This window comes from Lipophrys pholis, assembly GCF_963383615.2.
Source record: "Lipophrys pholis genome assembly, chromosome: 22".
Classification (NCBI taxonomy): Eukaryota; Metazoa; Chordata; class Actinopteri; order Blenniiformes; family Blenniidae; genus Lipophrys; species Lipophrys pholis.
In genome coordinates, this window is record NC_137644.1 from 11,914,939 (window position 1) to 11,931,210 (window position 16,272).

The 16,272-nt window shown below is 42.7% G+C and overlaps 1 protein-coding gene across 2 annotated transcripts in view; it reads left to right on the plus strand.

Moving 5' to 3' along the window:
• Positions 1–16,272, plus strand: part of gramd4a (GRAM domain containing 4a) — a 39,783-nt gene that overhangs the window by 12,060 nt on the left and 11,451 nt on the right. For both annotated transcript variants that reach the window (XM_080491922.1, XM_080491923.1), the window contains exons 3-4: positions 1,127–1,247; positions 14,939–15,059. In XM_080491922.1, coding sequence (XP_080348048.1) covers positions 1,127–1,247; positions 14,939–15,059 — 242 coding nt within the window. The remainder of the gene's footprint in view (positions 1–1,126; positions 1,248–14,938; positions 15,060–16,272) is intronic.

The window sequence follows — 16,272 nt, forward strand, 5'->3', positions numbered from 1 at the left end:
AGCCGACCCAATCCAGATGAAAGAATGGCGCCTGAGCAGCTCGTAATGAAGCGGAACTTGTTCTCCGCGTCACTGTCCGCTCCCCGTCTTTGTCATCTCTACCTATCTGTCATTCCTTTCATCCACCATTTGATTCCCATACCCTCTTTCTGTTTCTTCAGTGAACAATCTTTTTTTTTTTTTTTTTTTTTTTTTTTTTCCTTCTTCATGACACACTTCTTGACGAGGAGCTCATTTGTTTTCCTTTGAAGTACATCTTTATTCCCTGATAAGCCATCCATCTCTATGTCTCCACCATTCTGTCTTTTTAGGCTCCGGTGTCCTAAAGCACCTATTATCAGGTCACTGTCAGTTTCCAGCTTTCTCTCTCTCTCTCTCTCTCTCTCACGCTCACTCCCTCTTTCCTTTGCAGAGAGCACGTCGGTTTGACATTGCAGTGTGTCTCTGCAGGCGCACACAAACCGTTCTGGTTGCTGTGGGGAGAAGCTGCTGCAGCGAGAGTGTGTGTGTGTGTGTGTGTGTGTGTGTGTGTGTGTGTGTGTGTGTGTGGCAGGAGTCTCTTAAAGGACCCTTGCTAAAGTCGAACAGCGATGCTCAACCTGCAGTGCTCATCATCCACTAGCACGGCCACCTCTCTCCTCCGCCCGCTCTCTCCGTCTCTATCAATCCTTCCCCTTGTTTTTCTTTCACACCTTCCGGCGATTCCTCTCTTCTCAACCAGCCATCCTCTCTCAATCACTGTCTTTCCACCTCTACTTGTTTTGCCAGCTGTGTGTCTGGGTTAAAGCCCTTAGTCAGTGCAGATTGAGTCATCCAGTGTTACTGCAGCCGGAAGACGAGGGGGATTCTTCTTTTTTCTTTTTTCCACCGGCTTCCTCATGCCATTCCGCTCCTGCTGGACTTAAACCCGGACACACGAGTGTGAGTCATGGCACCATGCTGATCTGTGCGTGATGGCTCCTGTGGGATATCCCTGCTGCTTCGTATGTGCTGTGTCATTCTCTAACAAGTATTAGGATGCGCAGAACTAAAGCCATTTGAATTTGTGAATGGTGTTGGTGGCGTGTATGCACGAATCCCTATTTGTACGCCTCCGTGTGTGTGACGCTTACGTATGTGTGTGCAGGCTGGTTCGGGGTCTCCAACTATGGCTGCAGCCATCCAGGAATTCCAGAGGTCAGAGTCGGACAGACTCAACGAAGTCAAAGGTCACTTGGAAATTGCCTTATTGGAGAAACATTTCCTACGTGAGTATACATGCCAAGCATAACTACACCGTTGAATATTTTTGAGTATAATTACTCATGTTGCTTTGACTTAAAAAAAAAAAGTTTATTCGCTGAACTGCATACGTTTCTTAGAAAAAGTGGCATTATGCCATAGAACAGTTATTCACTTCAAGTATATTTCTTTTTTTAATTTTCTGCTGCCAAGAGCAGACTTGGCGGTTTGTGGTAGTCAGATGACTGCTGAGGTCAGCGAAGAGGTTATGTGGAACATGATGTTTGCAGATGACATTGTAGTCTGTGGTGAGAGTAGACGGTTGCATAAGACTCTGGAGAGGTGGAGCTCCACAGTAGACGGTAGAGACAAGATAAAAACCGTGTGTGTGAGTGAGAGTAAGGCTCGTGGGAAGGTGAAGATGAGAAACATAGATGGAGTGAAGCTGGATGGGCATCAACATGTGGTGTCAACCTTCCAGAGCAATGAACACACAAATGAGACGAGAGTGCCGGCAGGATGGAGTGGGTGGAGACGAGTGTCGGAGTTGATGTGTGACGGTAATAATGAAAGGGCAGGAGGCAGAGCTGGAGGTGGCAGGGATGAACCTGCTGAGACTTTCCTCAGATGAGGGACAGCTGAGGGCGAGACATTTAGAGATGAAGCTAGAGAGCTCGGGTCGAGATGGTTTGGACGCCTGTTCAGGTGAGATAAAAGCCTGTTGGAGAGGAATGAAGGGCTGATGGGAAAGAAGACCTTAGAGAAGGTGGATGAAGAAAAATTCAGAACTTATTGCGGAGCACCTTTTGTTCATGGTTACAGATGTTTCATTGTCTTCAGAAAAACATGGATGCAGTCTGGTGAATGTGTTCCTCATACTTTTGTCCATATTTAGATCTTATTAGGGATGATAGCGTTGGAAGTTGCCTTTAAATGTTTGAAAAGAGCAGATCTCGATTTGCCACCGTTTTTAAACCTGTGACCTTAAGCATGCTGGGATATCGTGAAGCTTTGTGGTTTCAGTCTCGCAACAGTTTGGTGCAGGTTTTTTTTTTTTTTTTTGGAACAACGCTGTATGCTACTTCCTGGCAGACATTCAGACCAACATACTCGTGAGGTGCTGTTTTGTTCATTATCTCAACTTGAATTGAATATAACTGTTTGTAACAGCAGCTTTTTTCTTTAAGGCAAGTGGACACAAAATGATGAGAAAGAATAAGTATAAGCACATATTTAGAAGAACAATTAACAACACCTGAAGTATCCTGTCCTGGTTACTGCTCATTAGAAACCCCCGAGTTTACCCTGGAAGCAGCTGCTGATCTAATTATAATCAATTTACCCTGCTACAACAGAGCGACTCACCGTGAGCTGAAATTATGACGCAGCAGTGCACCATCAACAACCCTCCAAAGCATTTTATTTTATCGTGTATACAACCATGTATATCTCTGCAATCCAAACTGTTAAAAATGATTTTAATGCTGGAGGAGGGAATTTGAAATTGGTTGATTTCACAACAAAATCAATAGTAAAACAGCCTATTTTATCTGCAGTGAGGGCTTTGTTGTTTAGGACAATGTTCATTATAATTTCTTTTTCTAAACAATCATTTATCTCCAGATAAAGTTTCTTCAGTTGCCCCAGAGACCAAGTGACCTAAGGTGACCCCTTTATTGACAACATCAGACTTTTCCAATGAGCAGATTGCATCAGAAACATGCCAGGAAACCCCCCACACCAACTGTCACATAGGGGCAGACCAGCCAGTCAGAAAAGGCTATTGTAAGCATCCCAGGAGGACACCTCTAAAAAAAAAAAAAAAAAAAAAAAAAAAAAAAAACCCTCAAGCCATAATCTTCATGCAACTTGGAACCATTCAACACATACACACCTCTGAGTGGAACCAGAAAACAGAACTACCAAGTGCAGGCAAGGCAAAGCGATGTCAGTCTTGTTACAGCGAGTTTTGTACATCAAGTTTATTTCTGCCTGGAGGACTGAAGGCCTTTCCTTCAAAGTGACATTTGATTGACTGATTTAGCATTACATTGCTATCCTTTGGGGAAAAGCGGACCTTCCGCGTATTCGGGTGTTTCTAAGTTAATGGAATCCATGAGATGCTCGCTGTGCTACAACCACATGTCATGCTAACTCTGAGACATCAAACCATCCCGCGTTAAGAAGTCAGCAGTGTGACTAATGGTGTGGATTCTTAGTAAAAAAAAGTGTACTGAATACTTCTGAAAAAACAAACAATATCACCAAACTAGTGATGACAGAAGTTCAACAGGCAGAATATAATTGTTTTTTGTTTTTTTTAAGATTAATCCAATATAATGGACTCGAGTACATATACTTTGAGTTTGTGCAGAGGCATTGAGAAGCATCAATATGCAGTGCTTTTATCAACTCGTACAGTTTAAAGCATGTCTAACCCAGCATCCTTCAGGGGAGCTGGTTGTCCTGTGCTGCTGGAGCACGTTGTCAGTCTCGTGGTGCGTAACGGACTGTGAAGTCCCCTCCCCTCCCCTCCCTCCCTCCCTCCCCCTCCATGTCTATTAGAGTGAGAGTGAGAGAGTGTGTGTGTGAAAGAGAATACCTCAGGCTATGTCCTCTCTCATAATGCCAGTGCCCAAGCTAAAAGGACTGGATTCATTGTCACACTGTCAGGATGCTCGCTCGATGAGCTTCTCTTTCATGAGTCCGTCTTTTTTTTTTTTGGCTCTTCCTGTTTGCCCTTTTCCTCCTTCCTCATTTCTCTCTTCTTAGAAAAAAAAAAGAAAAACATCCCTCGGAGCCCCCTTTGCCTTTTCCCTCCATAATACCAAGTTTCTTTTTTGGATTCTGCCCACTGTTCTCATGTCTCTGTATTTGTCATTAATCCTGTTAAATTTATCATCCTTGCTGTCAGCGCTGTCCTGGAGATACAAACATGTCCATCACCTGGCACGTCAAAGCGCAAACCTCATGATACTTTACATTCTACTCACTCAGCTCAATGACATTCCTCTTCTCTACACACTTCTGTGCTCGCGCTGCAGATAAACCAGCTGTGACATCAGGTCAAAGTCGAAATGTTACTAATGCACCCAAGATGGAAGCCACTTGGCATTTGGTAAAGAGACCAGCCCCGATGGAGGTTACAGTGTGTCGTTGACTGTAGTAGCACTTGGAGGATAGTTCAATGTTGCATTCTTGCAGCCTTTATTTATTTATTTTTCTCATTTCCTCGTATTTATTTTTCTAACGCTCCTTAATTCTCACCTCATCTCTGCCAATTATAATGTGACTTTAGGGAACACTTGGGCATGACAATCCATTAGCACCTAATAGAGTTTTGAGCACTCTGCCCCATGCTTTAGTTGTGCACTTTATTTCTGCTGTTTGCCTTTGCACCCTGCTTTGCTTTCATGCGCTGCCACCGTACAGTAAACAATCGACAGCGGATTTGATTGCTTGCGTTGTAGCGACTGCAAAGCAAATGGCTATTTATCATTTCCTCCGTTCAGTTCTGAGCTCAGAACAGATGACTTCAGTCTTTACGTACATGCAGTTGGTCATTAGTTAAAGCTACTGAGATTAGTGGAGTGAAACAAGAGGCTCCTTGTAGTGAGAAATTATGCATTTATCTGTTGTGCAATGGCTTTTTAAGTAGCATGGATAATATGGAAAAACAATCCGCTGTCCAATGAGAGAACCTGCTCAGGCTTTTCATGCCTAAAACATTTCAACACTACTTAACTCTGGCAGCTCATTTTAAACCTCCTTTGTCGTAGTTTTATGAGACAATATCTGTCCGCTTTAACCACGGTGACAAGTACATTGCGTCTAATATGCTCAGCTCGGGATATGATCACTTATTATGGAGCAGCAGCAGGAGGAAATGTCCAGTTTGCATTAGCAGTAACTCAATATAACTCTGACAAGGCATTGAGAGAATGGACAGCGAGCAGTGAAGCCGATCTCTGTGAGATAAAATTTAATCTGTAATCTGGGTTTACCATTGTTTCAGTTAACCTCTGATGTGTGATAAATGGTAGACTCCTAAGAGCGGTCCTTTCTATCTCAAGATGTCTAAAAAAAAATATTTATACCATCCCAATAAGTTTGTTGCTCCTGATATGCAATCTTTTTTGAACATTGTGACATTATTTATTATCAAATGTTTGTTATCAACAGATTCCAGTGTTCCTTTGATACATTTACCGTCTTCAGTAGCAAAGCACAGGCTCACAACATGATGATGCCACCGCCATGTTTTACAGTAGGCAGGATGGACAGCTCCTCATGAGCTTTTTGTTCATACAAGCTGATGCAGTGGTGTTTGACTGTCCATAGAACACTATTCCATTTTACTTTAAACAATAAAAATAACAAAGAGTAGACGTACATCTCTGAGTAGTGTCGGTTCTGAAGTATCTTATGCAGCTGCTGCTCTTGTCAAGAAGTAATGATGCAGGTTGTGATGGCTGATAGCTCCACTATGTGTGGGGTTTACTTTTGCCCATTTTTTAAATACTATTCAGGTCCTCAATGAGAGTCAAATTTATTTAGTTTCAATATCAATGAAGACCACAGAAGTCATTTCAGAAAACCTTCGACCTAGGTTTTAAAGTGTACATGCTTTGTGCATCTCTGTTGAACCCAGGAAATAATTCAGTCTTCTGGTATTTCTTTTATATTCACAGTGAAGTGAGTGTAGGTGCACTGTAGGTCTCTCTCTCTTTCTCTCACTCACTCGCTCGCTCTCTCATTCTCAGACTCTCTCTCACTGACGTCTTTCTTTCTGCTGCCTAAAATAAAGCTGGGGTCCCACGCTGCGTGCTAAAACAAACACACTGCTTCAGTGTATTGTCTCCTGCCGTCACAGCAGGCATGAGTTTCCATCCCAGAAGTGTGTGTGTGTGTGTGTGTGTGTGTGTGTGTGTGTGTGTGTGTGTGTGTGTGTGTGTGTGTGTGTGTGTGTGTGTGTGTGTGTGTGTGTGTGTGTGTGTGTGTGTGTGTGTGTGTGTGTGTGTGTGTGTGTGTGTGTGTGTGTGTGTGTGTGTGTGTGTGTGTGTGTGTGTGTGTGTGTGTGTGTGTGTGTGTGTGTGTGTGTGTGTGTGTGTGTGTGTGTGTGTGTGTGTGTGTGTGTGTGTGTGTGTGTGTGTGTGTGTGTGTGTGTGTGTGTGTGTGTGTGTGTGCATCAACCGATGCCTTTTCCCTTGGCTTTTGTTGCGACTGACCCGTGCTATTCGGAGGACACTAAACTGGTTAATTTGTAACCACGTTTCCGGACGTGAGATCACATAGAGAAAGGCTAACATTTGCAGCGGGGGCCGTGATGGCCTTCTGTTGTGCTGTGCTTTCTTCAGCTCGTTCCTCACGTGGGCCTTTATTTATTCCCACCCTCTCATCTGGTCCCTTCTTACGTTTGCGTTTATGCACACACACCCCATGACACACTAAATCAGATTACTTTAAAGGGCCAGCTCTCTTTTTTGTTTTTTAAGTTTCCAATATTGAATAAACGCATTAGTTTGCGCGTTAACTTCGTATCACCTGGACCGAGGAAAGGATTGCTGTAAATGTGGCTCTCTGGTTTTCCTTCAGATTTTCAACTAAAGAGATCCTGTTCACCGATAATAAATGATTTTTTTACTGCCCCCTTTGACAATTTGTTTATTTGTCTCATTTACAAATCCTCATTACCAAAGGCAAAATAACCCCTACAAAATAATGTAAATGTTGTGGTGTGGAATATTTTTAGTTCTCATGAAATTCCATTATTTTTGTTCAAAATGTATGTTAATTTTTTATACTTGCAATCGTTTAGGTGGCTGGCTTCACCATCCATTCAGTACAGCTTTGTCAGGCTGGAGATTTATAGCGGCAACCATTGAAGGTTACAACACAATGCAAGGGAGGATTACACAATAGTTTTAGCATACAGCTGCACTGTATCTGCATCTCATGCCTGCAGTGTCCAAAGTGTGTGTTTCACAGTCTGTATCCCGGCATGCTCTTTTGTGTCTGAGCCTGAAGATTAATAACAAGCACTCAGAGACTACAGTTTCCTTGAGCGATAACCCCGTGATAGTCCAGTGATTACAGTATTATCATAATGACGGTAAAAGCAGTGTATTAGTGTATTATATCAAGTGGAATCTGTCCCGAGGGTGACGGAGCTGAGCTGAGCTGACCCCTCTGCTCGAGGTGGAAATCTCCTCATGTCCTTACAAGCACAGGCTTCATTTGCAAACAAGATTTTCTTCCTCTTATGCTCCCTCCTTGCTTCCGTCTTATTAATATTCAATTTCTTTTACTAATACTGCCGTCTTTCTTTGCAGTTGTGCCCTTTTTCTCTTCCATTGCTCTTCATTCTTGGCATGCCGAGATTTAAAGTTCTTTCTCAATCTGTCCTGGGATCCAATCAAAACAACACAAACACATGTAGCCTGCATGTATGCAAGCCAACTGGTGAGTCACACGGAAGCACTAAATATTTGATCTGTTGACATCCACCCTCATTCTGGCAGGCTAATGTGTGTACATGTCGGTGCTTCTATATTCTCACATTGCACTCAGTAACAGAAAGCCCCCCCCCCCCCCCCCCCCCCCCCCCCACCCCCCCCCCCCTCTTAATTGGTGTTTATTGGTTTCAGATCTACTTGTTCCATAAAGTCGGAGAGGACTAGATGAGTGTGTGGAGCTATCCGGCATGAGGTCACGTATTGAAGGTCACTGCAGGGGAACAGGCCATGCTTTGAGCTTTATAGTTACTGGCGGATCAATACAATGTCCTAGCTGCTGCCCTACATCACATCAGGGTACAGAAACACACACACACACACACACACACACACACACACACACACACACACACACACACACACACACACAATGTCAGCTCAGTGCAACAGCAGCACATGTGAACGCAAACAGAATCCGAGATGAAGCAGGTTTTTAATGTGGCGCTTTCTCTGCAATACTGTCGAGGACATGATTGAATTGAGTTTCTAGTAAACTCATCTGGAATAACAAGTACACCCCAGCTGTGATCATACTCTTAAAATACACATGGGAAGGATTCTTATCTACCACCGATATGTACTTACTTTTGTCTTTGTTTACTGTATATCCCATTAAACCGCAACACTGAGACATCGATGATTTTTAGGAACATAACCAGGAATTTCAGCATTTTCATACCGAAGAATACAGACATTGAAATGTCTTGATTTAGTATTATTTTGGATAATTATGTAAGTGATTGAGTATTCTGCTGCTCCCTGTCTCGTCGCTCATACAGAGATGATGATTCATTCTGGCTCTAAATAGGCAGCTGCAGTACACGCTGTTTGATAATGAAGACATCTTTCACCGGGCCTGTTCAGGAGCTCGCCCTCTGTCATTGGAGAGCCACTGATGCAGGATGGCCTTGACGGTGCAGAAGCAAAGGTTTTTTCTAATTGCAGCTCGTCATTGAAAGTGCCTTGTTATATTGACTTGCAAGATTTGCAACATAATTTAATTTATCCTCCCCACAAAAAAAGGGTTTAGTTGTCATTCTAGAGAAAAATCCTACAGGTGTTCACATGAGCAGAACTATTTATGAAACTAAGGCCTCTTTTCCACATGCACAAGTAGATGGACAATAACGATGGTGCTTCCAGAGTGTCATGACCCCCAGTCCACCCTCTGGTGGGACTTCGTAGTTTTATAATGAAAATCGCCCATATTAGTAATCCAGCTTTGTCTTCTGTCCATACGAATGTCCTTGTACTCGCCATTGTTAATGTTTATGTCATATTCTTGTCTGTGCGCGCGCGTGTGTGTGTGGAATCATTACAAAATAACCGGTAGCATCCACTAGTGGCCCCACATGTTAACTACATTGTTTTCAGCATAGCTGCAGTGTCCGTGTAGACCAACATCGTTCTAAAAACATTTACTGAAACGAAAACTTCAAAAACGATACGTTTTCACCTGAAACATTGTAATTTTCACCTCGGCCCCGTTAACACACAGTCTCAATCATTTACAAATAATCACAATTTCAGAGTTACCATTTGACATCAAACACATTTCTTTGGACAGTGGAAACCAAAGTACCCCGGGGTGGGGTTAACTTGCACGCACAAACACGAAACTTCTCCACAGCCTTGATCTGGGCTGTTGTTTTTTATTTTGCTTTGAAGCGAGAATGTGCGTCTCTGAAAAATCACTAATGGTCCTCAGAATTAGTCATGACCAGATATCTGATGTAATAAAATCTGTGATTTGATTACTGCTCTGCAAACAAGCAGATGGCCTCCCGTCTGCTGACACAACAATATTAGATTATAAATCATTGTTTATCTGGATTATTTATTAGTTACCTACGATTTTCACCATATAACCCTTTGAGCTTTCACATAAACGTTTGGTCATATAAGTGTCCACGTATAGGGAAGTCTCCAATTCGGCCTGGAGCGTCTGCGTCACGTGAACAATGTGTCAACAAAGAAGGCATGGGAAACGAAAGACTGTTGAAACATAATCATGAAATCAAACTAACGTCATACAAAGGGAGAATTGAAACCAAATGAGTGAGATCGAGGCCATCCAGAGATAACGGGGCCAGACTGGAAGGAGGCCACTGAGAGGAAGGGTTTTCAGACAGACGGAGCACAACAAATGCTTTAATCTCAACAGCAACAACATGAAAACGGCTGTAAAATAGAAGAACACCATATAATCATTCATATATGGTCATCTGTAATTTCAAGCTGCATCTTCTCTGCTTAAAGTGCAACATTGATATTTTGTACTTTGACACCCGACTCTTCTCTATTTCTGCCCTTGAGCCCAGAGTAGAGGACTATATAATAAAATCTGTGACCTCACCTGAGGTAAACCTGATCCTGGTGATTAACTTCATTATTGACACGATGATTTCAACGTCCAACTTCAATATGTGACAAAGTATTGATTTGACCATTCTGCCGTTCTGATTAAGTGTTGTTGATGTGAGATGTGAGTGGTAGAATTCTTTTTTTTTTTTTTTTCCCCAAATTACTATCGACATTGATGAAACTCTCCACCTGCAGGTGCCAGGCTCCTATTGTCATATGCCCACCATTTTTCCGTTCTTTTTATTCCTCTGTCGGCGCTCACAGCTGCAGATGAGCCGAGAGCCACAAAGCTCAACCTTCCTTTCCCTTCAGCTGGACCGGTGTCGTGGCAAACACTGTGGTGAATGGTAACAATGAGAGACCGATGCGAAGCAGCTGATTTTCTCTCTCTCTCCCTCCCTCTCTGTCTCTCTTTTCTTTTCTATTTTTTTCTTTTTTTTGAACCCACCCCTGTTGCCCCCACCTTCTTTCCATGAAAGGAGCCATTGTCTCTGGCCTGGATTGGAAAAACTCACACAGTACTTTTCCTTTTGAGGTCTAACAAACTTTGCCTGGTTAGACCAAAGGCAATTACCTTTTTTTTCTTGTGCGGTATGTAAAGTGGTCGTGCACATTAGTAAGTCCTCACACTTGTGCTCAGACACACAAAGCATAAGTCATAAAAATCACATATACGTACAATGAATCCTTAATCTTCTGTACTCGTTCATGTAAACCTGCACTGACACATGAACATGCGTAATGCGTGCCCGTTGGTCAAGTGCAATGTGCTCTGAAATCTCAGATTCCAGGCCCTCTTAGTGTGCTGGCCACCCTGCAAAGCCCCACCTCTCTCTACCTCCACTGCCCTTCCTTCTCTTTTTACCCCGAGCCCGGCTCAGACCAGCTCTGATAACTGACCATCACTCTGAGGAGGCCTGTTGTTCTGCTGGCGATGAATCGGCGCACATCAACCTTCTCTGCTTTCTCCCTGGATGAGACGTGTGAACACGGAGCATGTACCTTAGGAAGATTTCTTTTAGCTCGTCGTTTGGCAGAAGCTGGTGACCGATCCTAGTCAGTCTGAAGGAACCTGTAGCCCTGGCTCGATTTCAGGAAATGCCCAAAGCGGCCACGCTGCCATCACGGTCCTGTGGGAGTGCGCCAGCGACTGGCCAACTGCAGAGACATGCCGGCATCAGCAAGATAGAGGACTGCACCTTTGACAGCTTTGAGCTGCTTTACAATGGAACTGTTCATAAGCTCAAGCGCCATAAAAGTAACCTCAACCTCAGTAAGTTTTCAGCTTTTAACACAGAAATTTAAATCCGTATTATTCCGGCTCGACCGATGCAATATATTTTTTTATCTAGAACATTTTCCTTTGTTTATGTGTCTGGTTGTCATGATTTTTTGATTGGTAAGCATTGCTATATTTGTTGACATCAGTACTATAACTAAATGTTTATATTTGGCAACGCTGGTAATGACTATGCTTTTTCTTTCTTTGTTGTCATTGGTCAATCAAACTCTTATTGTGACACTTACTTTTGTTTCAGTCCTGTCAAATGTAATCAAAACCATGGCAGAGCAGTAACTAATCTAAACTTTGAAGCTTTACACAATAGTTTTGGATTAACTTTACATGTTGTGCTCGGTGTCATGTTGAGTTTGAGTCATAAAGAAAGTTAAAAACAGGACATTGCAAGGTGCTCTTTGTTCTCTCATGAAACCTGATCAGTATTTGGATACCAGAGAATTACTCAATTTCTTTTGGGTGTAAATGTTTTGCTCACTTTTGTACTCTGAGATCTTTCCTACTATTGCATTATGCAGACTTATTAACAGTGTCAAACTGCTGCTTTGAAAAGTTTCATATGAAGCCTTTTTTTTCTCTGTTTTCATTTTGCAGCAGAAATGAGGATTTGATGAAAGTATTGCACAAAAGGTCAGACTGATTAAAAGTCCTGCTGGCATGCCATTTAGCTAATCTGTCTGTGTTTCTAATAAATGATCTAGTTGCCATTGGTCATAATAGCCAATGAGACTGGACCCTGTAACATGGGAACCCAGGACAGAGATTTATAAATAGAAGCCAGCAGTCCAATTTTAGAAGCAGAACAGACGTGTTGACAGTGTCATTAATGTGCTATATAATGCTGAGGGCCTCTGTAGATGGAAGCAGTGATTGTACGTCTTTGTTCGGCACATATAGAGCGTATTGTGTCATGCTGTGCTGTACCACACTTTGTCTCCCTTTCTCATGCGATGGTATATAGGCTCCTGGAATGAGGTGTGAGGAAGGATACGGTCTGTGAAGGAAACTGCTGAGCGGAAATGTATGTGAAGGATCTTAAAAACATCGGAATGATAACACAGGTCAAAGAGAGGGCGGCGGTTTCACTGTATAGACAGGAAACTTTGAGGCCGTGGGTTTGTGGGGGTTAAAGGTGAACAGTCTAGACAATGGTGAATGACAGCTGCTTGTCAGTACAGTCGATACTTATAGATGATGTATTTTTATTTACATCTTCCCAAGTCATCACCTGGATCACTAAAAGAGTAAACCATTAGCTTATAGCATACAATTGAAACTATTTATAGAAGGAAAATAATTCACAACTGAGTTTTTTTTTTTTAAAGTCTGTATTTAGTTTGTTGCAGTTGTGTGAAAATTGAAATTAGTTACCGTTTATGTGGGTAGATAATTGATGAATGGTTTATGGCATAAAACAGTTGATCAAACTTGTTTGTTCTGGATTATAGGACAGATATTTTAATATTGATGTTAAATCAATCTCACTTTACCTTCAAGTACACCTTAATGTATAGATGACCTAATTAGAGAAACACTGGTTTAGTCACTTAAGAACCTGGAATTCCAGTTTGTCGTCTGAGTTTAAACCCAGTTGTGTTATCAATGATCCGATGTGACTTAAAACGAGGACGATAGAGGAGCAGAAAATGCTTTTATTTAAATGGCCCACACTTCTCTTCTGGACAGAGGGTACTGTACATTTTTGTATTGTTCACCAGCTAAAATGTCGATATTCCCTTTGGAAAACAAGAGAAAAACAAATTGGTATTAAGTCTGGGATGGGAATTCCTTAATATTTTGTGTAGCTTTTCACCCCCCGTTACAGTTTCACAGAAACACTCAGTTAAACAACTCTGCATTCACAATAACATAAAGCTCTGAGTCTTGTTTTTCCCAAGAAACACTTATTTAATCAAGTCATTTGAATCTTTGTGTGGCTGAAGCTGCACGCAGACATGAGCTGCAGGGAGCAGATCCAACACGACCCACACATGGAACCGAGCATTTTGATGTGGTTTATAGTCTGTTGTGCCACCACGACCTACATTTCCCATCAGCACACCTTTGTGTCTCCCCGTTTCCCTTTTTAATCAAGAGCGTATCTCTTTTTGCCGAGTCTTTTGAAAGGAAGGACAAACTCTCAAGTCATTTTAAAGCAATTTTCTGTGTCAAGTCATGCTGTTTGGCCTTGGGTTGAGGATGGTGTAAACTACTGATCTTATTGTGCCGACACCAACCAGGATGTGATGTTAGCCATTTGTCTAATAGGTTTACGGGTGGCGGTGGGCACCCAAGCCAGCGTTAAGCTGCTTAGCCCGTTGCGACCTTTGGCCGATCTTAAGCTCAGTCTTGCGCACAAGCACTCAGCTACTCTCCCTCCTGTTTACATACATATTTACTGGAACATAAACACATTTTTAAATTGGCAGATGGCGAGTGGGATGCAGGCACACTGATGTAATACAGTCGACCCACCATGCTCTAATAAGCAGGAAAATGAGTTTTGGGGGGATATTTCTTTCTACAGATCTCTTCCATGAGAGCTAAGGTGCATTTTATTTATTAAATTTTTTTTTACAAAACCAGACGTGGCATAGATTATGTGAAGAAAGGTAAATTATCAGGAGATGAAGCTGCGTAATGTCCTCTACCAGGGCCGGCACCCAGGGTTGTAGCTGACGGTTTGGCTCCAGGGGTTCTGCCAATGAATGTTTTATTAGCCTTAATGGGACGAGATAAAGGACAAGAGCGAGATGAGATTCGGCGATGAGAAAGTAGCGGTGAAATTCTTGTAACATGAATCCTGCACTGCTTCTGATTGAAACGATCTGAGAGAGGAAGGAGAGAACAGGTGATTTATATTTTTAATTAGTCAGAGATTCACAGCCCAGCTTCTGCCACCTCCTTACAGTCAGGACTGTTGGTACCTGGGACGCTGCAGCTGCTTCACATGATGTTTCTTGTGTTTATCGATTTTCGCGGCACAGCATGTGCTTTCACAAATCACACAGATTATGATTGAGCATCTAAAAGTTGTTTGAAGAGCCTTCAGAATTATCTACCATTTCAACATGTGCATTTAATTTTCATGATGGAAGAATCGATCACGAATCTGTTCCATTATTTCAGTGTGTCTTTATGGGAGCACATAAATTCATGCAGCATCTATTGTTTAAGCTGTGCCCCTGTACATGTGCACACTTTTATTGCCCTCCCTCCTTCAATATTCATGCGTCCCTTTAACCCCGGACAAAAGCCTGAGAGAAAACACTGCTGATGTTGCACCCCGGCCTGAAAAAAGAAAGCCCCGATACCTGAAACCACTTGATGCTAAGAGCTGACTGACAAGGAGGAAGTGTGGGGGACAGGTGAAGGATATAGACGGATGGAGAGATGAAATGAGAGCCACACACATCGATTATCCAAGTGGATCTGAAGTGCCTGAAATGTACCAGATAAATCCAATGGGAACACCTCGGTCCATTGTGGTGCTTTCCTAGAAGAATTTAAGATACTGATCTCCAATGTTTGTGTTTTCCAGAGGAGGAATTGAGGAAGCTGCGGGAAGAGACCAATGTGGACTCCCTGCGGCAAGAGCTGGAGAAAGAGCGGAGCAAGAGGATAGACCTGGAGCAGAAGATGAACGAGGTGCTCAAGACCAGGTGAGACGGGACGACGGCGCCGATTCACATTCACAAGGCGGACGGCAGCAGATGGCAACCAAATACACAAGATGGGAAGTCATAATGAGGGAAGGACAGGAAGTGGTGACAGAGCACTTTGTTACTTCTCAGCTCAGCAGAGTTTACCATAGGTCGGTGTGTGTGTGTGAGACAGTCAGTACTATTGGGCGTTCTGTTATAAATAGAAGCATCAGCAGCTTGGTAGGCGGGGAATTCCACAAGGAGGTGTGTGTGTGTGTTTTCAGGGTGATGGAAAGAGTCACGCGCGGGTCTTGGGTGTCCAAGTGTCCGCCGTGACACGGAGCTGATGCTCCTTTCGGCGAGGAAAAACAAACCCTGCACCTTCCTGGCACACACCACTCCTCCCCCTCAAACCCAGAGTGATCATGTACAGCTCCCCGGGTGTCGGTGTGTGCCTGTTATCAGATGACGCTTCTCTGGCTGCCAATGAGAAATTCCACTGGTGATCTCCAAGTGATTACCAGCAGAGAAACATTCCTCCCAGCAAAGCCAAAGATAGCTCAGGAGTTTGTAAGGAAAATAATTACAGTGACCTGGGAATCTCTCTCTGGTTATGTTCTCCTCAGCAGTAATAAAGTAGAGACTGTAAGATTGTTGTTGTTTTTTTTTATATATTTTTTTTTAAACTAATAACTTAATCTCATTGAGTGTAGCTGTGGAGTATTTTTCCAGGAAATGATTTGCAAAAACTCCAGTGGAACAGAGCGTTACAAACAACTCCTGGACTTGTTTTGGTTGTTATTATGGTGAAGATCAGCATTTATCTTTTCAGGACGTCACCAAGAAATCTCAGAAACTGCTAGTTTTCATTTTCCATATACGTTGTCCTCTCCTTTACAGTGATAAATTCTATTTTAGTCTGTATTTATAGAAATATAAGCACTCTACATAAAACTGAAATTTTCAAAGTACATAATACAACATACTGTAAAGAAGAATGCTAAAAGCTGCTGTCGTGGGGAGCTCATAGCTTACATCGTAGTAACAGACATACGTGGGAAGGACTAATAGTACAGCCAGTCTTTGAGTGCCGGCGTTTGAGTTCAATAATTGGCCTTTTTCAACGTTCATATTGATCCTCTCGCTGGCTGTAGAAGTCTTTACCACTGTAACCTGTGTGGATAATGATGGCCGATCCCCCAGTGGAAACGAAAACCTCTCTCAGAGTACA